The following is a 27,760-nucleotide window of genomic DNA, read 5'->3' as shown; positions in this document are numbered from 1 at the left end:
TGGAACACGTGGGAAACAGTGATTGGGGCTGCTGAGTTCAGAAGACCATGCCCTGCCACTTCCCGCACTGCCATCATGGCTTTGGGATTTGACTTTCATTTTTTTTCCTAGCGTAAGGCTCTTGCCTTTGGAAGGGGGGAGTGCATCCATTTGTAGATTTGATTGTTCCTTTGCACATTTGTCTCTGGCCCCTCGTAGACCATTTAACTGTGGGAGGGCATGCTGAAGAAGCAAAAGCAAATGATGTTCAGATTTGTCAGCTTTGCTTGATCATGACATAGAAAATTGAAAATACTTAAAATCAGTTCAAATTTTTTTTTTTTTTTTTTTTGTCAATGGACTGCAGCTCTATCGATTATAAGGCCAGCTAAAGAATGTGCTCTCTAATCTTGAAGACCAGGGTTCCTGGTTTCCATTTATCTTGATGTATGTCTTGACACATCCTGTCATAATTCCAGCAGCCCATCTGGTGAAGGGGATGCAAGAACACTGTTCACGGTAACAGATACATTTACATTTTTTTCACAGTCTGAGCAAGCTATTGCCCGTGTCTGCATTTTCATAAATTAGCTGTGCTGAATGTCACTTTTCTAATCTCCATATACAGTAGCAATTAGTCAGTTCAGCTTGATCCAGAGTTCATTTTCATAAAGGAAACAAACTTCTAAAATTGGAACTCAATTAGGATTTCATCAAGACACCTGGAAGGGACTAACAGTGAATTGTTTTTAAGGACTATTTACCCTGGAACACTGCCAGCAAATTCTAAATGTGTAGCCTTTCTGCAGTAAGTTGCTCTTTTCTGAGTTATTTGGGAAATTGCTAAAGCCATCCGTGTTTATAGGTCACCATGTGGCAAATAGGAAATCTCTTCTTCCTATCCTTTGTTTAGTTTGATTTTGCTAGTTTTTTGTTTTTGCAATACAAGTACTAAATTCTAGAACCACAGAGCAGGAAATGGCACTTGTTAAATCAATGTTTGTTGGATAAATGAATAAATAAATGAGTGACAGAATGTACAAATGATAAGATGACTGTTTTTTAACATGAAGACAGAAAGTAGGATGCTGTTTGCCAGAGGGTAGGGTACAAGGTTAATAGGATTTTTTTTTTTTTTTTTTGGTTTGTAAAGCTTCAGTTTTGCAAGATAAAAAAAACTCTGGATGTGGATGGTGGTGATTCACAATGATGGGGGTAAACCTAGTGCCACTAAACTGTATACTTAAAAGTGATTCAGAAAGGGTGATGTTAGCAAGATGGCAGAAAAGGAGATTCCAACTCCTGTTACTCTCCCATTCAATAAACACACCCAAAAAAATGAGTTTTTAACTGCCACCCATGGACAGGAATACTTCTGTGAGGATGCAGGAATCCAGTGAAGACTAGATGTGAATAAAATTATGGTTCATTGGGCCCAACATGGTAGCCTAGTGGTTCAAGTCCTTGCCTTTCATGCATCGGGATCCCATATGGGTGCTGGTTCTAATCCTGTCTGCCCCATTTTCCTATCCAGCTCCCTGCTTGTGGCCTGGGAAAGCAGTTGAGGATGGCCCAGGGCCTTGGGATCCTGCATCTGTGTTGGAGACCCAGAATAGTTTCTGGGCTTCTGGCTTCTGATAGGCGCAGCTCCAGCTCTGGCCATTGCAACTGTTTAGGGAGAGAACCAGCAGACAGAAGATCATTCTGTCTGTCTTTCCTTGTCTGTGTATATCTGACTTTACCAACCAAAAAATATGGTTCTTCCCAGCACAATAGCCTAAAGACTCAAGTCCTTGCTTTGCACGTGCTGGGATCCCATATGGGCACCGGTTCTAATCCAAGCAGCCCCACTTTTCACTCAGCTCCCTGCTTGTGACCTGGGAAAGCAGTTGAGGGTGACCCAAAGCTTTGGGACCCTGCACCCGCATGGGAGACCCAGAAGAAGCTCCTAGCTCCTGTCTTCAGATCAGCTCAACTCTAGCTGTTGCGGCCACTTAGGGAGTGAATGAATGGATGGAAGATCTTTCTACCTCTTCTTCTCTCTGTGTATTGACTTTCCAATAAAAAATATATGTATGGTTCATTGAAGAAGTAATAAGAACAGTTTTACTTTACTCATATTACATGTTTCTCAAGGTGGTTAAGTTCATTTTCTGTTAACTTTTTGAGAACTCTTTGTATACATTATAATTCCACTTCCCATGAACTTTGAGAAGTACCTCCATATTTATAGAAACATAAATTGTGACATCATTAGTATAAAACATGCACAGGAGGTACAAGTCAGCTTTTTTATCTAATCAAAATTATTGTTACTTATTACTGTCTGATACAACAAAAAAAGGTGTTGTGTGTAAGCTTGCTGGTAATCACAAACAAAAAGTATATAGTAGATAAACAAAAGGTAGATAACAGAAATATAAATAAAATACATCAAATATAACACCAGAAAAAGTCATAAGGTATAAAGGATTATAGGAAGAGAGAAGGAAAAAGCTACAAAACAGTCAGAAAAGAAGACGCAGCCACATGATGACTTTAAGAGGCGCATTTTCGCTTTAAGAACTCATGTTGAATGAAAGCAAAGGGAGGACAAAAAGATCTTTCGTGCAAATAGGAACCACAAAGAGAAAGTAAGGGTGGCTATACTTGTATCAGACAAAATGGACTGTAAGTCAAAAACTATTACGAGGACAAAAGGTCACTCTATATAGTAAAGAGGTCAATTCATCAAGAGGATATAACAACTGTAAATATATATGTGCCCCTTATTGGAGCATCTAAATATATAAAACAGATACAAACAGAACTGGAAGGAGAAATAGACAGCAATACAATAATAATAGAATAATTCATTACCCCACTTTTAACATTGACTAGATCATCCATTCAGAAAATTAATAAAGAAATCGCTGACTTGAGCAACACTACAGACCAAATGGACCCAACAGACATACAAAACATGTCTTCTAACAATAGTACAAGGTCTTCCCAAGCATATGTGGAACATTTTACGGGATGCATCACTTGTGAGGCCATAAAAACATCCTAACAAATTTTGAAAGATTGAAATAATATTCAGTGTCTTTTCTGATCATAATGCTACAAAAGTAGAAATTACTAACAGAAGAAAAGTTGAAAAAAGCATCAACCAAATTTCAGTGCAAAATATCAACATATTCTATATGCTTATAAGGAGCAGTCTGAAACAAATTACCAAAGTAATCCCATTTATAGTGTGCCAAAATAATGAAGTACTTTGAAATAAATTTTACCAAGGAGGTGAAAGATCTGCACAGAGAGAAGTTAATATTTGATGAAAAAAAAACACAAATAAGTGGAAATATATATCATATTCTTGGTTTAGGAATATTGTTAAAATGTCCATACTGCCTAAAATGGGCTACAAATTCAATGAAATCCCTGTTAAAATTCAAATGACATTTTTTACAGAAGTAGAATAAGCAATACTAAAATGCATAGGAAACCACAGAAGACCCTGGATAACCAAGGAAATCTCGAGAGAACAAAGATGGAGGCATTATATTTTTGTATTTAAAATCACATTACAAATCTATAGTGAGCAGTGCAGTATAGTACTGATGTAAAACAGATGCAAGGATCAGTGGAACGAAATAGTACAGAAATGAATTTGCTCACATATGTGCAATGGATTTTCCTAACTATTTGTTGTTGTCATTGTTTTAAAGGTGTATTTTACTTATCTGAAAGGCAAAGTAATATATAGAGAGAGAAAGAGAAGAAACTAGATCTTGCAGTGGAAGGGAAGTGGGCCAGACTGAAGCCAGGAGCATAGAGCTCCATCCAGGTCTTCCATGTGTGTGACAGAAGCCCAAGTACTTGGAGTGTTAGCAAGGATTAGCAAGGACTTGAACTGGTGCTCTGCTTTGAGATGTGAGCTTTGCAGGTGGTGGCTAAATTGGCTGTAACATCACTATGATGGTCCCTGTTCAATGAATTGTTGACAAGGGTGTTAATAATACAATGGGGGAAAGATTAGTTTCTTCAATAAATAGTGTTGGGAAAACTAGAGATCCACATGCTAAAGAATGAAATCTAACACTTAATATCACACAGAAAAATTAGCTCAAATGGATTAAAAATTAAATGTAAGACACAAAACAATAAAACTCCAGAAGAAAATGTAGGGTAAACGTTCCTGATACAATTTTGACAGTGATTATCTTTTTGATAACACACCAAAAGCACAGCCAACAAAAAAAATTAAACTGTGTTATTATATAAAACCAAAAGATTTTTGAACAGCAAAGGAAAATATTGACAAAATGAAAAGAGATCATTTGGAATGGAACTAAATGTTTGAAAACTATCTATCTGAATATACTAATATCCTAAAGATATAAGGAACTCATATATCAATAACAAAAAAAAGTAACCTAGGTGAAAAATAGAATAAGAACCGAAATAGACTTTTCCAAAGAAAACATGCAAATGGCCAAGTTACATAGCAAAATAGCACCATTTATCATTGGGAAAATGCAGGTAAAACCATAATAAGATACCATTGCACAGCTGTTAAAAAAAAAAAAGCAGGTGATAGCCATTGGTGCAGATTTGGGGCATTGGCACCCTTTTGTTGAGAATGCAATGTGGTAAAGCATTATGATAAACAGTACATGATGGTTTCAAAGGAAATTAAAAATACCAGATGACCCAGCAATCTCACATCTGAGTATTGATTCAGTGGAATCAAAATCATAACCTTGATAAGATGTACACAACCTCAGTTTCTTTATAGCACAGTACAGAATAGTCAAGGTGTGGACACCGCTTAAATAGCCATCTGCAAATGACTGAATAAAGAAAATGGGGCATCAGGATGCAATAGAATTCTATTCAGTCTTAAAAATGGAAGGCAATCCTGCATTTACAGCAGCATGGATGGGCCTGACAGATAGTATGCTAAGCAGAGTAGATCAGATGTTAGAAACGCAAGTACAGAACTGCATAATCTCACATATGGAATCTAAAACAATCAGACTCAGAGAAGCAGCAAGTAGCAAGGGGTCTGGGCAAGAGCAAGGGAGAGACGGAGGGGGATGTAAGAGAGAACATTTCATCTCTGCAGAAGGAATGAATTCTGCTGGACAATAGCTTGGTGGACACAGGCAGCACTGACTGCTGTAATGTTTACTGGAAATTCTCCTAATATGGTAGATCCTAAGTGTTCTTTTTATTTTTATTCAGATTTATTTATTTTTATTGGGAAGGCAGATTTACAAAGAGACAGAATGATCTTCTGTCTGCTGGTTCACTCCCCAAATGGCTGTAATGGCCAGAGCTGGAGCTGTGCCTATCCAAAGCCAGGAGCCCGGACCCTGTTCTGGGTCTCCCACATGGGTGCAGGGTCCCAAGGCTTTGTGCTGTCCTCCACTGCCTTCCCAGGCCTCAAACAGGGAGCTGGGTGGCAACTAGAACAACTGGGATACAAACTGGTGCCCACATGCGATCCTGGTGCTTGCAGGGGAGGACTAGCCACTTGAGGCTTTGTGCCAGCCCTCAACCCCACTAAGTGTTCTTACAACACACACACACACACACACACACACACACACACACACACGTAGCTGTGAAGTGGTGGACATGTTAATTAGCTTGATAGGGGTTATGATTTCATAATATATACCTCTATCAAATCATGAAGTTGCACACTGTCAGAATGAGAGATCTTTAAACAGTTCAGGGAAAATATGTGTCATGAAAAATTTGCATACATTTCAAGAATTTTTTGCACGAAACTCATCTTTGAATTCTATTTTTCCATAACATTTTGAAATAACTTTGTATACACAATAAAATATAATGAAGATAGCAGGTTTTATGATCTATATATTTCACCACAATAGGACAAACTGTGGGGAGCGGCAGGTGGTGAGGGAGAAAAAGGTAGCATGTGAACTTGGCCTCTTCCTTCCTGCTCAGTACTGGAGGTGAGAATGCAGTGACACGGAGTACTCAGTCCCTAGGTCAATGTTACTGTCCTGCTTACGGTGAGGGAAGGAGGGAGGAGGCCGACACAGATCTCTGTTAAGTATCAGCTATCAGCCAGGCTCGTGTTAGGACACTGGCGTACATTATCGTCTTTAATATACATGGCAAGTGTGTGGATTTGCATGACCACTGATTTTATAAGTGAAGAAATGAAGGCTCTGAAGGGTTGAATCTATTAGTCTGAATCCCACAGCTAGTTTTTCTTCCTGTTTCCACATGCTTGCCTTTTAGACACACGTATTAAATGAACTGGGAGGGGGAGGAAATAGCCCCAAGTTCCTGCCAGTATTTAGAAATACATAGGTTTAATCTTATCCTTTAAAAACCTCCTGCATTGCTGTTCACTCTAATTTTAAGAGATATCCTGGAGAGGGAGGAGCGCTTAGGTTTTCCAGGTTGACTGTGTACCTGAACCCTGGAGGCTTTAAGCTTAGCTGTGTATAAACAACCCATGTCCTGTGGAGACAGCCTTTGTTTATACTGTATTGATCTCTCTGAGATGATTGTGCTGGGACCAGAGCAAGAGTGACCAGCAGTGATGACCCCTGACCTGTCCATGGAACACGGTGTCCCCTGTGGAAAGGAGAGCGTCACCCTGAGTCAGTGACCAGCAGTGACCCCTGGCCTGTCTGTAACACGGTATCCCCCGTGGAAAGCAGACATAGCCTTTGTGTCAGTTGAGCATCCACTGAGTGGATGGCGGTATTCGATTTCCCATGAGGATGTGCTCACAGAAACCATACCGTCTTTAGCCTCAAGTCATGAACGCCATCCATTCCAATGAAGTCATCGGCTGTGTGCCGAGTTGGTTCTGAGGATCTCTGGGTTTAAATTTTTAAGTATTGTATTACCTGTTATGATAGACATAATAAACTTACCACATTAAAGGTGACTTAACAAGGAATTTAGCAAGTGAGTGATCATCTCTCTCTTACCTAATGGCACTGCTATTTTTGCATGGGCTCATGCCTCATGGAACACACTTATTTCTGAGTTTCTCCATTGCTCTTGTCCTGTTTGATGTGCTGTGATAAATGCTAATCAGTTAATTCAGAGGGTTGAATTTATCTGATTACTTACTGTACTCTCTGTCTTTCATCCCTACAAACTATGTGTATGCAATTTAAGGAATTCAGGGAAACCTTGACTTTTGAAAAAAAAACTAGTTGTTTGGGTTTTTTCCTTTTGGAAAATAAAAAAGTAGCAGTAATAATAATAATAATGGAAGCTAAAACTAATAGTATCAAAAAATTGTTTCACATATCCCTCCCATGAGAGGATTCCTATCAGTTCCTGTCATTATCTACAAATCATAGCCGTGTAGAAAAATGATTACTCAGAGGTTCAGTAACTTGCCATTGGCAGACAACTGGTGATTTTTGAAAGCAGGATGTAAATTCAGATTTTAATGCTCCGAAGTGAACATAGGGTGAACAAAATACAATTCCATAACTACGAAGAGGTTGATTCTTCATCAGTAATAAGAAGCATTTGTGGCAGAAAAAGATCCTTTTGTGGAAAAAAAAAAAAGATCTAAAAAAAGATAACCTTCAAGCACTCTTACATCCAACACAGTCATGCGCCACATAATGACATTTTGATTAATGACTGACTGCATATCCCATGGTAGTCCCATAAAATTATAGCGGACCTGCAATGGGAATGCATAGGCAAAGAGAGAAGGAAAACACCACAGAAAAAGAACCTGAAACCATTCAGTAAAGAATTGAAAGGAAGTATTTGCAGGTCTAGTAAATTCTTTAGAAAGTCAGAAAAAGGAAAACTCAGCCAAAATGGTTTTCATCATAGAGAGGAATGTTCATGGCATGTTATCTTGCTTCCACGCAAATCTATGAGGAAAAGAGACCAGGCAAACCTCCCAGGAGGTGTTTCTGACTAGAGTAGCCTCTCCTGCAGAACAGCCTCAGGCAGGCAGCTCTTTCAGGGGACAGTGTCCTCTGAGGTGCTCAGAGCAGCTCCTTGTGTGGGAATGCCTGGAGGACCATCCCGTGGGACCATGAGTACAAGTGGAAGACGGGGGGGGGGGGGGGGGGACTTTGCTGATTCTGACTTTCTGCAGCCCTCAGCTAATGTGTGTGCCTTTGTCTTTTTGTTTTGTTAACAAAAACTGTAATGTGTAAAAAGCAAAAATAGAGAAAGCCTAAATAGAAGAAAACACTTTTTGTACTGCGGTCCAATATATTTTTTTAAGAATTATCACAAGTCCAAAGTTTAAAAAAGTCACGCGCATTCAATGTTAAAATGCTACAGTAAGCTAAAGTTAATTTACTACTGAAGAAAGAAAAATCTTTTTAAGTAACCAAGTGTAGAGTAATAGCACTGATAGTCTTCAGCAGCGGACAATAATAGCCTAGGCCTTCACATTCACTTACAATTCATGGACTCACCCAGGACAACATCCAGACCTTCCACCTCCATTCCTAGCAAGGCCCCTAGACAGGTCTAATATCTTTAAATCTATATATTCTATATTTAGATACATGGAGTTATACTACAGTTGCTCACACTATTCTGTAGAGAAACATTTTGTATACATTTTTACCCTGCAAGCAACGTACCAGTATACTGCACAGCCTGTGTGTATTGCAGACACTGTGTGTGTGATCTTAGCACTTCTCAGAAAGGTGTCCCCACTGGTAAGGGATCCATGATTGTGTTGCTGCTCTCGGCTGCTTTCGCTGTAATTGGAGTCTTACTGACTTTCATCTAGACATCTCCCCCTCTAGTGTGGTAGCTGCCAACCTCCCAGAGATCACAGGGAGATGAACCTTTTCCCAAAGGAGATGTGATGTGAGTGGAAGACACAGCAGACTTTGCAGATTAACAGGATAAAAAGTCTGTGAAATAACTCAATTTTCAAAATACCGACTGCCTGTTCAGAATCAAAGATAATAAGGTTCAGCTCACCTATTCACATTTAAAATTGTTTATTCCTTGCCTTATGTTTCCTAGATGTTCCTTGCCTTATGTTTTCTAGATTGACTTGTTTTGTGTGTCTTTCCATTCAATTCTGAAGATCTGATGAGGGGTTTCCCTTCAAAGATTTCACTCTCTAGTCTGGCTTTGGTCATTGGAGGGTCTAAAAATCAGTGGAAAGACACCAAACTAATTGTATTTGATTTATTTATCTAAATGAAGACCACTCACACTCAACAATGGGGTGATGAGGAGAAGACTTTTCTGCTTAGCAGCACCCTATTGACTCTGAAATGAAACCTTTGACAAGAACACCCCTACTGCCCTGTCCCATGACCCCATAATGGATCTTTCCTCTCAAACTAGATGCATATTGACAGTGCTGGTGGAAAAAGGAGTTATCTGTCTGACCAAGGACTGCCTGTGAAATTCCAAGTTGCCTTTCAAGTATTTTTGGAATCGGTGCAAACTGCCACAGACCCCTCTCTGCTGGAGAATCGTATGCATTAAGCATACGGGCACTGTTGCTGTCTTCAGTAGCTATTTCTGACATATCTCTTACATGTCAGGTGTCCAGAAAAAAGCGAGAGCCTCTGCCCGTGAGCAATTCTGGCCGTTAAGAAAAGGGCAGACTTTCATTAGGAATAACAGGAACATTGTGACGGTGACCCAGATCATGAGGTCTCTGCAAGGCCAAACCAGAAAACAGCACGCTGCTCTGGCCGCGGTGTTTGGGGAAAGCTGTAAAAGGCAACGAACCTGGAGGGCTTCGTGGGTTTTAAATGGGTTTAAGGCAGTGGCTTAGGCATAGGAAAGTCACAGAAATGAGGGTGACACTTCCTGGGGACACGCATAGAAGGGATGGGACGCCTGGGCACTTGACACAGCTAATTAAATGTGAGTTGGGAGGCAGAAGAGATGACAGGAATGTGGTGCCTGGGTTTGATTCAGATGGGGCCAGTTGCATGTCCTTGGACATAACAGAGTCAGGCCACGGGAAAACCCAGTTTCTGCTCTGCAGGAATGTAAGAGACTTTTCTCATTTTCTGCCTGTCAAAGTATGTGAGTTGGCATATTGATGAAACAAGACTAGTTACTAAGCAATTATGTTGTACTTATATGTTTTGATTACTTGGTCTTATACCTGTAAAACCCTTTCATGGAAAAATGATAATAACAACAAATACAAAAAAAAAATACATAGCAAAAATAAATTTATAATTTTATCATGCCAAGTTGAGCTGTCTCAATAAATTTAAAGCAACGTTAAGTTTTCTTTAATGCTAATTCTTTTTTCATATTTACTTAGCTATTTGAGAGATAAAGAGACAAAACTCCCCTTTGCCGGTTCATTCCTCATATGGCCACAAGAGGTGTGTGTGCTAGACTTGGCCATAATGGGAACTGGGAACCCAGTCTTGTTCTCATGCGGGTGGCAGGGACCCAGCTTCTTTCTCCATTACTCCTGCCTTCCAGGGCCTTCATTAGCAGAAACAAGAGGTCCACGGCAAACCCAGGCCTTCCAATATGGAATGTGGGCATCTTAACTGGCATTGTAATCCTACTAATCTGTAAAAGGTGGGTAAAGAGACGTAGCAGGCTTCCAGAAGATCTCATATTCCAGCTCACTGCCTAGTAACTGAAGCTCCAGAAGGTTTAGGTCTTTGCACAGTAGATTAATGTGGTGGTTGGACATTGGGTGGGGTGAGGTTGCGAGAACTGTTGCAAGGAGCTCAGTTAGGACATGCTTTGGGGGTGAAGAGATGGAGTATCGTGTTCTCCAAAGAGGCTAAGCAGAGGGAATGGGAGAGCTGCTGGTCTCTAAACTACCTGAGCAGAGCTACTTGGCCTAGGCAAGGTTTAGTTCAGCTTTCAGCTTGCACGTGGAAGTTCAGGATCAGGTGGCCTCATTTCTAGTGTCTGAAGGAACATCCTAACAGCTGGGATGGGAGGGAAGCCAGGAAGCAGAGAGGGAAGCTAGACCGAATTTGAACTCCTGCAATAAACCCTCTGGCCAGAATCACTCTCTACGGACACATCTCCGGTGCCCAAACACCTCCCACCAGACATACCACTCAGATGCCATAATTAGATAACTCTCTACTCTAATCCATCAAGTATTAAGACATTAAAGTTTAAACATCAGCCTGAGCTTGAGGGAGACAAGTCTTTTTAACCCCTAACAAAGTGTCTGCTTAATCCTGTACACTTGGGTTAACCTGTGATGCTGTTTAGGTGCAGATTCTGGGAGGGTGGCAGTGGTTTCCTATGGTGAATGTGGACAAGTACCAAGTCCTGGGCTGGGCATTGTGGCACACCTTGAAACTTCCGTATCCCTTATCTGAGTATCTACTTTGTCTCTGCTACTTCACACTTCCAATCCAGCTTCCTGCTAATGTGCCTGGGAGGCAGCAGATGACGGCTTCAGCACTGGGGCTTCCTGTGGAGACCTGGCTTGAGTTCCTGGCTCTTAGCTTTGCCCTGGTACAGCCTAATGATTGTGGACATTTGGAGAGTGAACCAGAAGATAGAAGCCTGCTCTGTCTCTCCATCTCTCTTCCTCCCCCATTTCTGTTACTCTTTTAAATAAACAAATAGATTATTTTTTAAAGATTTATTTTTTCTTATTGGAAGGTCAGATATACAGAGAGGAGGAGAGACAAGAGAGGAAGATCTTCCATTGGATGTTTCACTCCCCAAGTGACTGTAACAGCCGGAACAGAAAATCCGAAGCCAGGACCCAGAGCCTCTTCTAGGTCTCCCACACAGGTGCAGGGTCCCAAGGCTTTTGGGCTGTCCTTAACTGCTTTCCTAGGCCACAGGCAGGGAACTGGATGGGAAGCAGTGCCTCCGGGATCAGAACTTGGTGCCCATATGGGATCCTGGTGCATGCAAGGAGAGGACTCCAGCCTCTAGGCTACCATACCAGGCCCAGTAGATTGTTTTTTAAAGAAAAGAAAGATCATTCACTATCTAACACTGACAATTATGCTGTGCTTAAAAATAGATGACATCCTATGCAAGTCTTGAATTTTCTCATTTTTTCCAATAAGCTCATGAGGTATCTGCCATTATTTTCCCTCTTTAACGGACTGAGGGAACTCAGACTGAGAGAGGTTAAGTAATTTGGCAAGAGTCATGCAGCTGGGATGCACATCCGAGTCTGTCTGACCGCAAGCCCTTTAGCCGACATCTGTGCAGCCTCTTCACTGACTGGCAGTACTGACTTTTATAGCATCTTTTGCTGCTTCTCATGTTCCTCCCTCATTTAACCTTGAGTGTGGATTTCTATGAATTATCTTGGGACCAGCTCATCTCTCCTCATAGCAGAAATAACAGAGTTCACCAGACCACAGCTCCATTCCTACCCACTGTGCAAAGGCTCATGTATCATCTGGTTCTCGGGCTCATACCATCATCAAAGAGGTTCTACTTGGCCCTTTAAGAAGCTAATTAATCACTAAATATAGACCACAACTTGTTCTTTTCTATCCTCTGCATGTTTCGTTCCCCCATTGTGTGATGCCATCTGGTGCTATGAGCTCATGCTTTTTGTGTTTCTTTTCACAGAGCCAGACTCGCTCTCTAAACCCAGAATGCCAGTTAATTTCAAAGTTTGCAAGTATGGCTTTGAAAAAACTGGAAGGTGATGCCTCCTTGTGGATTCTCACAGCATCGCTCCTTAGCGTTACTGTGGGAGAGGTTGGCTCTGCCATCATCTGTGTGTACATGGAGACCTGTCTTGTTGTTAGGTCTGAGTTTGTCTTTGGCAAACCATCACATGGGATTTTTGTCGGATTTCGTTTTGTCACTTTAATGTGAGTGCAGTAGGAAGGAGACCCTTTAGGATAAGCTTTCTTTGAATCTATTTGAATTTTTGCTGTGCCAGTGGACCAAGTAAGGGTTTCAACAACAAGGACCTGAAACAGCTAATGGTAGTCTCCAACACGGCTGCTCATCCTTCTTTACTTGCCCTTTCTCTGCTCATCCTGCCTGATGTCTCTAATCATCGTTCAAAGAAGAGGAGCGCCAGCACCAGGGTATGTTTTTTTTGCAGATTGAGCTAGGTAGCCTGGGCCTCACCATCAGATCCTCAGTCTTTGGGATCTTTGAGTGCTATTGGTTACTCTCCTCCCGTCTAGAGTGCATCAAGCTACCTGTCTCCTTTCTCATTTCATCTCACAGCTTAGCATTTGAAATTTAGCATGAGAGCCCACAGGGGAAAGAAGGCACTTTGGTGATGTGTGCACTACTTACCTCATTCCTGGCGCGTGGGGTTCCCCTGGGCAGCAGCTGAGCCCCAGGCCAGCCGTCAGCTTCCTTCTGGCTGCACTGTCTGCCCACTGGGATCCTGCATGTTGCCAGCATGGATCGAGGTGGAGATGAGCCTAGGGAAAATTGCAACGATTTTAAAGGCTCCACCTATTTCCTTAGCATGGAAGTTGTTTTAAGGCTATCTCCTATGAGTCTGAAAAAGCAGTTTCTCCTTGATCCTTAAGCAGCTTAAGACAGCCACGCAGCCAACCCTGTCTCCAGTGAAACACTTTTAGAAGCATATGGACAATGTACAGGCAGAACCCTTGATCAGGAATCAACTTTGTTTCCAAAAGAGCATATGTTGGTACTGGATTGGCACGTTATTTTTTGCTTCACAGAGACAATATTTACAGTTCTAACTACCCACAAAATTGTGTTTCTGAGAGAAGAAAAATTTCTGCCTTTTCTGAGTAAGAAGTCACCAATTTTAGGCAGCATTATGTACATTAAAGCTTGATTACTTCCTTATACTGTGGTCTCAGGGAGTTAGCTAACCTGTCTGAACTTCAGAATTTTTCTGCTTAGTGGTTTTGTGGTTTTGTCAGATGGTTTTTGTGTGTCTATGACAAGATCAAGCAATTTCTTTTCTTTTTGATATAGTCCATTGCACTGATTTTCATTTATTGAACCAACCTTGTATTCCAGGGATATGTGCCACTTAGTCATGATTTACAACTCTTTTTACATGTTAATGAATGCAACTTGGTAGCATTTTGTTGAAGATTTTGCATATATGTAAAGAATATCACATGACTTTGCTGTTGTATGATAACTATTTTTCATATTGGTGTTGTACTAGTCTCATAGAATGAGTTAGACACCATTCCTTCTTCCATTTTGTTTGAAAATCTATGAAGGATTGCTTTAAATATTTGGAAAAGCTTACTAATGAAAACTCACCAGTGAAACCCAAATTTCTGACTAAATTACTAGATTTCTTTTCTTGCTATGATGTGTTTAGATTTTGCTTTGCTTATTTAGTCAGTGTTGAAGTTTGTATAAAAAATTCCTATTACATCTGTACTGTCGAATATGCGTCCTGGCATGTGATTTTTCATAATTCTTATACTTTTTATTTTTGTAAGATCATGAGAAAAAGCCTCAGTTTTATTCCTGCTTTTAGCAACTTGAATCATCACCCTTCTTATCTTGGAAAATATAAAGATTTTTCAGCTTTGTTAATCACTTCAAGTAATCATGCCACTTTATTTCCTCTAGTTGTGTATTCTCAGCTTCTTTATGCCTTGGGTTTAGTTGGCTCTTCTTTTTCTAGTTTCTTTAAGTAGAAAGTATGGCTATAGATTGGCACTCTTTTTTACTATGTTTGCAGCAATAAATCTCCCACTAAGCATTGCTTTAAATGTACGTCATGAGATATATTGTGGCAGGGTGAGTTTGGGAGGGGTTCGGGCCTTGGGATTCGGGGGCAAGTGCCGCTCCTCACAGTGTGGCGGCTGTGGGGGGTGCCCCTGCCGGGTCGGACCCAATGCTGGGGGCTCACGCCAAAGACACTGCCACAAGGCAGTGAACGAGTCCTTGGCCTCCCCTAGGACCCAAGAGAGCTCTTCCCTCAGGGTAAGTACGCCATGAGGGAGCTTGGGAACTGGGCTAAAATTCCTAACTCTGCCCAGCTGCTAATATCTTGTGGCAGGGTGAGTTTGGGAGGGGTTCGGGCCTTGGGATTCGGGGGCAAGTGCTGCTCCTCACAGTGTGGCGGCTGTGGGGGGGTGCCCCTGCCGGGTCGGACCCAGTGCTGGGGGCTCACGCCAAAGACACTGCCGCAAGGCAGTGAATGAGTCCTTGGCCTCCCCCAGGGCAGCCAGTGCACCATGTGGTGCCAGGCTCTGCCTGCTGGCCGCCCGGCCAGGGAGCTCTGGGGTGTTGGTTGTCTGAATCGCTGCTTAGGTAGCTACTTGAGTCAAGGACGCTAAGTCACACTGTCTAAGGCAGAGGCCAGGACAAGTGAGGGACTGAGATAAGCTGAGTCAGAGCAACCACTGGCAGGCGCATGATCTACAGCTAGGAACAGGCCCAGTTGGGAGGCATGGGGACACCTTAACTGGGTTGAGGTTCCCACCAAGGGGCGCGTGTGCTGGAATGGGGGCGGCATTCTATCTAGGAAACAGTTGTAGTCACCCGAGGCACTAGTGTGGGCTGGGATTGGATGCACCAGGCCAGTTCAGATCCTAACACCATCTGGTGTCATGAAGAACCAGAGGGTAGATGTGGGACTGACTAGGCTGGGTCTCAATCCCCTCTTGAGCCATGCGTGAGTTGCATGTGGGTATGGACGAGCCATGGCCAGGCTGAAACATCCAACAACAAGAACCAGAATGGTGTGAAAGCCAGCCAGGAAAAGCCACTGTTCCTGCTAGGACAGGAGGTGAACTGGGTAGGGTTGGCTCAAGGACTCCCTGGCATGCGCAAAATCTGCCATTGGGAGGGGTTCTGATGGAGGAGCCTGGGCAACTCCTCTGGCAGGACACAGTCCCTGCAGATTAGCGCAAGAAGCATGATAGGAAACAGCCCAGAATAGGCCATGGAAAGTTTCCCACTGGCACACATTCAGCATGGGTCAGGAGCAGACCAGGCTGAATCAGTTCATGTCACCCACTGGCAAATCCGATCACCAGAACAGAGTGTGGGATGAGCCGGGTTTGGTCGTGACAAAACAAGTACACATTATGGAATGCCAGGGCGTGGTTGCCTGTACTGGATATGAATGCAGCATCCAACCAGCACACATGAGATCCAGGAAGGGAGGGGCAGAGCTGGCAGGGGGATTAAGGGGCTGGTCCCCTCGCTGGACAGCTACTCCCACTGGAGAGCGTGGGCTGGGATAGAGACAGACCAGACTAAGCAAGGCTACATCACCTGTGCGCTGCATGTGGATCAGACCAGGGAAAAGCCAGGCTGGGCTGATTATTCCTGCTGGTGCAAGCATAAATTAGAGTGGGTGAGGGATGTATGGGCATAGCCGCAGAAGCTGGCACTGGGGACTAATTCTGTCAAGTCAAATCACAGAACCATATAAAGAGTGCATAAACCGGGACAGAGAGACCTGAGAGGGAAAAAGTGGGTTCCCCCTTCTTGGGTCACTATTCCCTTGGGAGGGCATGAAAACTAGGACGGGAGCTGGGATGGCTAGATAGAGAGGCACTCAACAACATCCGTGAGGGCTGAATGGTTGAGTTGGTTAGATAGAACTAAGCTTTAATACCCATTGACAAGTACAAGAGCCAAATGGGATGGGGGACAGACTGGTCTTCTACTACACATACTGGCAAACCAGGGTAGGGGGCGGGCCTGGTGGGGGTTATTGTGGGTCGCCCCAACTAGGCTGCAGCTCCCACTGGTTGATGTAAGGGCTGAACCAGACTGGACTGCAACACCCATTGGTTCCAGTGCAACTCGGGACCGAAAACAGAACCAACCCAGCAATTGCAACCACCAGCTGATCGGGGTGATGGACTGTGCCGGGCCCTGTGCTTGCTAGAACATACAAGAAACTAGTCTGGGAATACCTCAAAGTTTCTTTGGAGATCTCCCCAATCGAACTGCTGGACTCAGAACTCTAATCAAGAAAAGACAGAAGACAGAGCAGATCAATCATTCATCTCAGTTATATGTTGGCAGCGAAATATGGGGCAAACGGAGACTTTATAATGGACCATATCAATCAGTGGACGACCTCATCAAGCGAAACTGGCAGCGATTCATAACCGGAGAACTATTAACACCACTCGAGCGCATATCTCAGAGCATGCCCCACATCCGGGACTCGGGGTGGGCGGGAAACCGAGTGGGGCTTCTCCCTCAATATCCCCCTTTACCTCAGATACATGATGGAAACAATGTGGACATAATAGTATTACTCGCTTCCCTATCCCCCTGAACCTTTTTTTTTTCTTTTTCTTTCTTTGACTGTGAATGACTATGTAAAGATTGTCAACAACAATACAATAAAAGAGATTAAAAAAATAAAAAAAAGTACCTCATGAATTTTGATGCATTGTGGCTTTGTTTTCATTCATCTTAATGTTTTAATGTTTTAGGCTCTGTTTTTGTGACTTCTTTTTGATCTATTTATTTTTTAGAAGTGTATTAGTTAATTTCCACAAATTGGTAAATTTCACAAACTTCCTTTGTGATTCATTGATTTCTGATTTCATTGCATTGTAGTAGAACATGATTTGCTTAACTTTAATACTTTTACTTTTAATGGGGTTTGTTTTATTGCCTAGCATATTGTCCATCTTGGAGAGCACTCTCTGTGCACTTAAAAAATATATGTATTCTGCTGATACTGGGCAGAGTGCAATAAAGATGTTGGTTGTGTCTTGTTGGTTTGTAACATTGTTCAGGCTTTCATTTTATTTGTTGATCTTCTGTCTACTTGTTTCACCGCCATTGGAAGTTGGTTATCAAAGTCTGTAACTATTAGAATTGGGTTGTATGTTTCTGTCTTCAGTCCTGTCAGTTTTCGCTCAGTGCGTGTTGAGCCTTTGTTGGTAGGCACATAACATGTTTGCAATTCATTCCTAATGGGTTGATCTTTAGCATGAATGTCTTTGTCTTTAGTGTTTTTTTTTTTTTTTTGCTTAAAGTTTATTTTGTCTGATATTAGTATAGCCATTCCATCTCCTTTGGTACTATTTTTGAAATAAAATCTCATTATTTTACTTTCAACGTATCTTTGAATCTAAAATATGTTTCTCATGTGGACATATTTAGCTGGATCATGTCATTTTATTTATGGTGCCAAATCTCAATTCTTAGCAAAAACTTCTTTATTTGAAAAGCAGAGAGAGAGAGAGAGAGAGAGAGAGAGAGAGAGAGAGAGAAAGAGAGAGATATTTTCCATCCACTGATTCCCTTCCCCAAAAGGCTGCAATGGCCAGTGATGGGCAAGGCCTGAGCCAGGAGCCTGGAAGTCCGTGCAGTTCTCCCACTTGGGTAGCAGGGGCCCAAGAACTTGGCCCATCTCTGCTACATTCCCAGGCACACTAGTGGGAAGATGGAATAGCCAAAACTTGGAGCATTGCTCTCATTTGGGATACCAGTGTCATAAGTGGCAGGACCGTAAGTGGTCCTCCAATCTTCATATTTTGAGTGAAGTATTTAATCTATTTACATTTAATGCAATTTTTAAAAAGGTAGGATTTACTTTTGACAGGTTGCTATGGTTTTCTATATACTTTATATCATTTTTTATAAGATTTATTTTATTTTCATTGAAAAGTAAAATATACAGAGAGGAGGAAAGACACAGAGGAAGATCTGTTCTATTTTGATTCACTCCTCAAGTGACCACAATGGCTGGAGCTGAACTGATCCGAAGCCAGGAGCCAGGAGCCTCTTCCGGGTCTCTCATACGGGTGCAGGGTCCCAAGTCTTTGTGCCATCCTTGACTGCTTTCCCAGGCCACAGGCAGGGAACTGGATGGGAAACGGGGCTGCTGGGATTAGAACCAGTGGCCATATGGGATCCTGGTGCGTGCAAAGTGAGGACTTTAACTTCTAAGCTACCACTCCAGGCCCTACTTTATATCTTTTTTTCTGTTCTTCCATTACTGCCTTTCTTCTGTGTTAAACAGATGTTTTTGCTTTACATTTTTAAAATTCTCCATTACATGTCACTTTCCAAGTGGTTGTCCTATGGATTAAAAGTGACATCTTAATTTACAACCATCTAGTTTGAATTAATACAGATTAATTTCAGTTGTATGTAAAAACTGCCCCTGTATGTCTCTATGCTCTGTTCCCTTCCCTGCACTGCTATTGTCATATAAATTATATTTTTATATGTTATATGTCCATCGGCACAGGCTTATAAAATTATTGCCTTCTATTTTGTGTCTTTTAAGTCAGAGAGAGGAGATGGGGGAGTCATTAGCAATAAATGTTCTTTATTTCTTCATATGGAAGCAGTTACTGTCTTGATTTCAACTTGAGGAGCTCCTTTTGGTCGTAAACAAGAAGGTCTGTTAGTGGTACATTCCTTCAGCTTTTATTTATCTGGGAATGCCTTCGTTTTTCTTCATCTCTGAAGGCTTACTTCCCTGCCTGTAGGATTCTGGATTGTCAGTGTTTTTCCATTCAGTACATTGTACACCATGTTCCTGGACTTACAGTAGGGCTACATCTGATTAGCCCATCATAAGCTGAAAATATTAAGTCCAAAATGCATGTAATATGCCTCACCTACCAAACATAATAGCCTAGCATCCGTGTGCTATAAAGCGTTGCTTGTTGGCCCTCATGACCAAATTGTTGTCTCAAAAATGAAACTTGTTGTCACTGTCCAGCATGAGGAGCAAGAGTATCTTATTGCACATCAGTCTCCAGGAAAAAGATCTACATTCAACATTTGAAGTACGGCTTCTATCGAGTGTGTGTTGCTTTTGCATCATTGCAAACTGGTGGCTGTCCTTATGTCCTCGCTTCTGCTCTCTGTGGTTTCTCATGAGAAATTAACTGTTAAGCTTTTGAAAATACTTTGTACATGGTAGGTTACTCTTTTTTAACTACTTTTGACTCTCAGTCTTGTGGTTTCAATAGTTTCATTCTCGATATAACTCTCTGAGTTTACCTCATTTAGATTTTGCTTAGCAGAATGTGTAGATTTCTGTTTTTCATTAAATTCTGCTGAGTTTTTAACATTTCTTCAAAGACTCCTTTCCCCTTTGTTTTCTCCTTTCTTGATTCCCAGTGTGCTTCTGTTGGTCTGATTCAAGATGATTCATAGGGGGCCCACGGCTAAAGTCCTCACCTTGGACACGCCAAGATCCCATATGGGCACCGGTTCTAATCCCGACAGCCCCACTTCCCATCCAACTCTCTGGCTGTGGCCTGGGAAAGCAGTCAAGGATGACCCAAACCTTGGGACCCTGCACCCGCGTGGGAGACCCAGAAGAGGCTCCGGGCTCCTGGCTTCAGATTGGTTCAGTTCCGGCTGTTACGGCCACTTGGGGAGTGAATCATCAAATGGAAGATCTTCCTCTCTGGCTCTCCTCCTTTGTATATATATCTGATTTTGCAATAGAAATAAATAAATATTTTTTTAAGATGTTTCATAGGTCTCTGAGACTCTCCTCATTTTTCAGTCACGCTTTCCCTTTATTTTCCTCAGGTTTCATAAACCTAATTTATCTGTCTTCAAGTTTGCTGATTCTTTTTCTGCCAATTCAAAACTTCTGTTGAGCCCATTTATTGTATCTTTCGATTCTGTTACTGTGCTCCTTCAACCTCAGAATTTCCATTCGGTTTGTTTTCTTCTCTCTCCTGGTTTCTGACGCTTTGCTAATGCTCTGCTGAGTGAGGCAGCATTGACATACTTTCCTTTCATTCTCATGACATAATCTGCCTTACTTCATTGAGCACTTGAAACAGCTGCTTTAGGGTGTGCATCAGGAAGTTTCCCCGTCTTTGCCATCGGAGTCTGCGTGCCTTTGGGCCATGCCTCCAGCTGTCCCTCAGCTTTCCCTTACCGTTGACATCAGATGATTTCAAATGCAATGATACTTTTGAAAAATGAAGATTACATGTGCCATCCTTTATCTGTCATTGTTTTGGTAAAATTGTTTGCTTGTTTGCAAGCACTGGCCTTTCCTGACTTACATCTAACTTATATGTCAACACTGAACTTGTCCGGGAATCTCCCAACCACTGCCATGGAGCCCATGCTGAAAAAAAAGAAAAGTAGTTTTCGTTTTTAGAAAATTTGTAGTTTCACAAGAAAAACAAAGGTTTTTTTAAATAATCAGAAGAAGTCTTGAATAATGAAATTCAAGGACACTTGCTTCAGAATTAGTTGGATTGTTAAAATTCAGGTTTCCACTCCCATCCTGAGTCTTTCGATTAAGAATATCTGGAGGGCCTGGCGGCGTGGCCTAGCGGCTAAAGTCCTCACCTTGAAAGCCCCGGGATCCCATATGGGTGCCGGTTCTAATCCCGGCAGCTCCACTTCCCATCCAGCTCCCTGCTTGTGGCCTGGGAAAGCAGTCGAGGACGGCCCAATGCATTGGGACCCTGCACCCACGTGGGAGACCCGGAAGAGGTTCCAGATTCCCGGCGCACCAGCCCGTTGTGGCTCACTTGGGGAGTGAATCATGGGACGGAAGATCTTCCTCTCTTGTCTCTCCTCCTCTGTGTATATCTGGCTGTAATAAAATGAATAAATCTTTAAAAAAAAAAAAAAAAGAATATCTGGAGTATGTTCCAGTGGATTTTCATTGTGAACGACACCGCTCACCTTCCAGGTGAGTCTTTGAACTGATGTTGAGAATTTCCTTAGGAGATGATGAGGCAGCTGTGTTCACAGGAAGGAATGCCTGGCCCCTGACACCACTTGTCCTCAGTTATTGGTCTCTTGCTTTCACAGAGTCTTCGCAAAGCTCACTTAGCTTTTGTGTCCCCTCAAAGTCCACCAATTATGCATTTGTTTACATCTACAAGGTTCCATATTTTAAGAGTCTCCAGAGTCAAGGAACTAACATTCACTCACATTTTTAATTAGTTAAATCATATTACATTTATCCAAACAGCTATCTAACATGATTTAACATAGAAGGGGAAGTTTTGTTGATTTGAGAGGATAGCTTTCGTGGGATCCACGAGTGTATAAAATAACAGGTCCATGTTAATTTATGCACTAGAAGCACACGTTGAGGGAGAGTGATAAGCAGGAGGAAGGCATATGAGATAAACCAGGGTTCCTTGTCTACTTCAAGATAATGTGCTGAGAGCTGCCATGCAACAGAGTTCGCTTTCAGGCATCTCATTATGAAGTCTGGGGCTATAACTCCCTTTGACTTTATATTTCACTAAGCAGAATGTGTAGATTTTCTGTGCATTTTGTTTTTTTTTTCTCTGTTTTATTCTTTCAGTGTTTTTTTAAATGTATTTCAAAAGGCAGAGAGAAGGAGAGACAGAGATTTTTCAGCTGCTGGTTCACTCCCTGGCTGGCAGCAGTGGTCAGAGCTAGGCCAATGCATAGCAAGGAGCTTCTTCTAGGTCTCCCACACGGGTGCAGTGTCCCAAGAACTTGGATAATCCTCTGCTACTTTCCCAAGCACATTAGCAGAGAGCTGGATGGGAAGTGGAGCAGCCAGGATGCAACTGATACCCATATGGAAGTTTGCACTACAGGCTCAGGATTAGCCTACTCTGCCACAGTGCTGGTCCCATGTTTTTCTCTACTTTGAATATTGCCTTTTTGCTCAAGATCCAGATCTGATCAATAACATTCCCATTAAGAGATGGCATCTATCACTCTAGAGTCAGACATGCTTTCTGTGTGTGTGTTGTCTGGAACTACCACCTAACTACCGTTTAGAATTTTTCTTTTATGAAACAGTATCTCCTGATTTGCTTATAAACAGTACACTTCAGGGCTGACATTATGATTAGTGTTGACCTGTTCGGCTGTTCAGCTATTAAGCTGCCAGTGGCATCCCACACTGTAACACCTGTTCAGGCCCAACTGCTCAACTTTTCATTTGGCCCCATGCTACTGCCTCTAGGAAAACAATAGATACTGGCCTGAGCAGTTGGAACTTCGCCACCCATGTGGGAGACCTAAACTCCTTGGCTCCTGCTCTCAGCCTAGTCCAATCCCAACTATTGCAGCCATTTGGGGGAGTGAACCAGTGGAAGAAAGATCTCTCTCTACTCTCTTTCGGTTTCTATCTCTCCCTCCATTTCTCTTACTCTGATTTTCAAATAAGGAAATAAATAAATCTCAATAAAGAAATAATACTTCCTAATGAACTTTTTGCTGCAACTCATTTGAGAGTTCAGATGCATAATATACATATTATTTTAAAATTCTAAGCTGATTTCTCCCATCTACCCCTATACCCTGAGGACTTTTTCCTTGAGGTTTTATCTTTTTTAAAGACTTATTTATTTATTTTTATTAGAAAGGCAGATATACAGAGGGAAGGTGATACAAAGAGAAAGATCTTTCATCCACTGGTTCACCCCCCAAGAGGCCAAATGGCTGGAGCTAAGCCAATCTGAAGCTAGGGACTTCTTCTGGGTCGTGCACATGGGTGCAGGCTCCCAAGGCTTTGGTCTATCGTCAACTGCTTTCCCAGGCTACAAGCAGGGAGATGGATGGGAAATGGAGCATCCAGGAATAGAACCTGTGCCTATATGAGATCCTGGTGCATGCAAGGCAAGGACTTCAGTCACCAGACTACTGCGTGGAACCCTCCTTGAGTAGTTTTGCATTTAGCCAATGCATATCCTATTTAGGGAAGGGTACAGATCCTTATAAAATACAATATATTAAAAAAAGAAACATGATTCTGAAAATTATTTCATGTTCTAGATTTTTTTTTAACTGACCTTACCTCTGTTAATGAGAGTAATCAAGAGATTTCCTTTCTTTCTGAAATTTGGCTCAGTTTAGAATCGATTATTCTGCCTTAGGTCTCCAGAATTCTATTGCAAATGAATAGTAAATTGCATTTCTTATTTCCCTGCAGGTATTGCCCAGCGATGCACAGCTATCAAGTACCACTTTTCACAGCCCATCCGCTTACGAAACATTCCTTTCAATTTAACCAAAACAATACAGCAAGATGAATGGCACCTGCTTCGTAAGTATTTCTGGGAAATGGCCCAAGAGGACATGGTTTCTCTGTGGACAGAAAGTGTTCCCCTGGCCCCCTAGACTGAGATGTGATTTATTCCTCTGTGTACTCCTCTGGGCCCAAGCAGCCCTCACCAGAGACTCCAAGGATCATTTCACTGTGCTGTGGACACACCCTGTTTGCCAATGCAGGGGTGGGACTCTGTGAAATAGTGTGCCTGTCTGCCCTGGTGCTTTCTCATACAGCAGCCAACAAGAGTCCCGAGCTACGAAGATTTGCTTATACACCCGTCCTAGTGATCCAAGAAAATTATACCTTACATGCTCCGTTTTCTGTTTTGTTTATACAATATTTACTTTCGCTACTATGTGTATCTCAGATGTTGGCATTTCTGCTAGAACATCTTCATGAGTGTTAGTTACGTTGTAATTTTCTCAGAGGGTGTCAGTTAACCTTTACCTTTCAGTGGAAGGAACTGCTCTTTTTCACTGTCAGGGAAACCTGAAACTCTGTGGAGCAACATGCAGTGTGAAACTAAAGAAGGTTGATAGCTACCTGAAAACAGTTGACTCAAGTGGCCTGCTGATGGATAGTTCAAAGACAGAAAAAAAAAAGGGTAAAAAAATACCAAGCTGTTTTAGTTCTTCACCCCAAGCAGGTGATAGTAGATATGTCATCATTTTCCAATAAAATAAGTAGCAACAGCCTGAGTGACCTGTTTGATGACCAAAACCACTGAAGAAATCCAAGCTGATTTCCATAGGCAGACCCTAGTGCAAACCAAAAGGCTCTGCTAGAAATCCCAAACACTTGCACACAAGCTTTCCTGGGGTCGCTCCAGTGATGGTCTGATTGTGAGCAGCAGCTTTGTGACTTGGAAAGTCATTGGTCTGTTTTTGAACAGTGTGGGTTCCTGAAAGTTCTTTCTCACTAGTAGATGTTAATAACAATTTCTCAACAGAAGAGAGTGTCTTATTTAGGCTGTCTGACGTCTTCATTCTTTTGAGTGTGTTTGGAGTTGTTGGTCTTAATCATCTATCCAAAGAGCCACATAGTTAATGCCTTAATCAAGTAAGAAAAGATCATCACAGAATCCTGAGCAAGAATCTCATCCCTTAAAAAAAAAGAAGAAGATTTATTTTATTTGAAAAACAGATTTTAAAGAGAGAGAAAGAGACAGAGTTTTTTTCATCTGCTGTTTCACTCCCCAAATGGCCACAACAGTTGAAGCTTCTTTCTGGGTCTCCAATGTGGGTAGAGGGGCCCAGGGACTCGAGTCATACTTTGCTGCCTTCTCAGGTCATAAGCAGGAAGCTGGATCAGCAGTGCAGCAGCCAGGATTTGAATCAGCACTCATGAGATTCCAGCACTGCAGGCAGAGAATTAGCCTGTTACACCACCATGCCAGCCCCAGAATCTCATCTCTTTATTCTGAGAGTTTGTATACCATCAGTATCCAATAAGGTAGTATTTGAGCATTCTTTTCATAATTCTTCTCAGTGTTCTGAGGAAGTGATGCTCTTAATAGGAATCTTTCCAATCAAGTCACACTTAGTGATCTGTGCCACATTTCCTGGAGAAGCTTAGCATGCCTGGTACCAATGCAAATCCCATGTGGATTATACTCAACCTTGTGTTTTGTAACAGTCCTGCAAAATAGAAACATCTCTCAAACCACAGGGAATTTGAAAGTTGGTGAGATAATGCTGGCTGTACCTGCCCAGCTGTGGGTGTCTCCAGACTACGTACAGCCTTACCATGGAACTCAGCGGCTTGCAATGATTGCTCGTCCTGGCCTCCTGCTCTGTGTGTTTCTGTTTCCTCCTCTAGGCAGAGAGGCACTAATTGAATTTGAGTTCTCTGAGCTAGAAATGAAAACTCTCCTTTGAGAAACAGGATGGTCTGTGTTAGCTGGGATGTTAAGAGACAGACCGGATGCTACTGTCATCCATTCTACAGGCCACACCCCTAAGATGCCCAGGAATTGCACCAACCTGCAAGGAGACAGCTGCCTGGGCTCTTCCACACTTCAAAGAGTGTAGTGTGCGCTTTGTTGAGGCTCTGGGTGGGCATTTGCCCAGACCTGTTGCCTGTCCTCAGGGACAGCAGTGCTGCGCTTGGGATCTGCTGCTTCAAAGAGACTCCTAGACCTTGAGCTAATAATGTTTCAAGTCAGTTTTGTTCTTTAAGTAAAAAGGGGAGGAACGAAATTGAAGGGGAAAAGAATAGCCAGCAGATGGACATGGGAATGTTATTTCTGCAATGAAAAGACAAGCATCCAGATACATGTGGCCAGTTTTTGCAACAGACAGGCACCCATGGGTGGCTTGTTCCATAAGGACAGTCCCTTCCTCAACCTGAGTTATGGATGTTTGGGTTTTAGGGGAAGGTGTACTTACGAGCTGATGTCTCATGTGTGTGCTTTGGGCCATCATAATTGCCTTTGCCTGTCTCAAATAATTTTTGGCCATAGGTAAGAGTAGTTGTAAATGAAAACAAACAATTGGAATCCACGGTCTGTGGATAAAATTCTGTTTCACTATGGCTCCGTTTTGAGAATCCTCCCCCAGAGCCAGATACATTCTTAGTCATTACAGTGATATCAACCTACATTTCTATTGCTGCTACTTACAGCTAACCAAGATATTTCTCAGTCTTCCTCCCTCCCAGTTTACTGAGATGCTGACTAGCTAAGTTTCCCTGGGGTTGTCTCCTCCTCCGTTCTCTACTTGCTATGACTTTTCTCCATAGACTTACAGAGGCTTGACCTCCTCTAGTTACACCCCATCTGTGCTTTCGTGAAATGCCTGGGAAGAGCATTCCTTGGCCATTGTCACCTGTCACCTGTGAGCCCTAAACCTGTCTGTGTAACTTAGCAGTTGTCATCACACATACAATGTACACAGAGCACTTGGTTCTTTCATTTCCAGTCGCTTTCCTGTCTCTTCTGATTGTGAATGTGTCTTTCTGTTTCAAAACTAGATTTGAGAAGAATCACAGCTGGCTTCCTGGGCATGGCCGTCGCTGTCCTCCTGTGTGGCTGCATTGTGGCCACAGTCAGTTTCTTCTGGGAAGAAAGCCTGACGCAGCATGTGGCAGGACTGCTGTTCCTCATGACAGGTATGTTGCACACCTTGTGCCACCTCTGCCTGCCAAGGTGAAGGCTACTCTGTTAGCGTTGCTTCCAGCTGTGAAAAAAGCCACCCGAAGGTCATTTGACGTGGCTGGGTAATTCAGAATTCCAAGAAAACAACAAAATGCAGCCCCAATTGCTCCGACATGGTCTGCTAGTAGACTAGATGGGAGCGTCTCAGCTTTAATCTCTGCATGAGTCAGGTTTGTATTTTTCCATTTCATTCTTTCATGCTGCACCAAAACCTTGGTCCAGACTCTGGGCGAGCATGAGCCATTACTTATGAGGAGCCGTCCAGGAGAGACAAGCTTATAGACCATCCTAACTCATTCCTGGCTGAGAGTTCAGCAGATGGCTTAGTGGTGATGACATGGGCACCATTTCTGTCTGTAGGGATACTTCCAAAAGCTCACAGAAAATGGCGTTGAAAGATACATTGACTTTGGTGCACAAGGATGAAGGTTACTGAATTGGTGGGATAAATGGCATGTGCTACCATGAGAATCACTTATTGCTCAAGGTGCATTTTCTGTGAACTTCTTGAAGTGCCCTCACCTAAAACCATTATCTGCTTCCCTCCATAGAGATTTCCTTGAGGGCTTGCTATGCATCAAACATACAAAAAGTGAAGCAGACAAGATTCTTGGCCATTTTTCCTGTGAGGAGACAAACACAATGATTGGTGATCACAAGCAAAGCTGTGGGAAAGTAGGAGGTTGGGCAAGGCTTCACTGAGGTGTGATTTCTAAGCTAGATCCTGA

The 27,760-nt window shown here is 42.4% G+C and overlaps 1 protein-coding gene across 8 annotated transcripts in view; it reads left to right on the top strand.

Annotated features, from left to right (window-relative positions):
* TMEM178A (transmembrane protein 178A) overlaps positions 1-27,760 on the top strand; it is a 203,539-nt gene that overhangs the window by 159,324 nt on the left and 16,455 nt on the right. For 7 of the 8 annotated variants that reach the window (XM_058668037.1, XM_058668031.1, XM_058668036.1 and 4 more), the window contains 2 exons: positions 23,759-23,872; positions 26,849-26,986. In XM_058668037.1, the coding sequence (XP_058524020.1) occupies positions 26,881-26,986 (106 nt within the window). In that variant the 5' untranslated portion in view covers positions 23,759-23,872; positions 26,849-26,880. Of the gene's footprint in view, positions 1-12,582; positions 12,671-23,758; positions 23,873-26,848; positions 26,987-27,760 lie in introns of those variants that run through there. The other variant, XM_058668030.1, reaches the window with a different exon arrangement.

The sequence above is a fragment of the Ochotona princeps genome, chromosome 8, assembly GCF_030435755.1.
Source record: "Ochotona princeps isolate mOchPri1 chromosome 8, mOchPri1.hap1, whole genome shotgun sequence".
Lineage (NCBI taxonomy): Eukaryota > Metazoa > Chordata > Mammalia > Lagomorpha > Ochotonidae > Ochotona > Ochotona princeps.
Note: the sequence above shows the minus strand (reverse complement) of the source record. Positions and strands in the feature narration are given on the sequence as shown.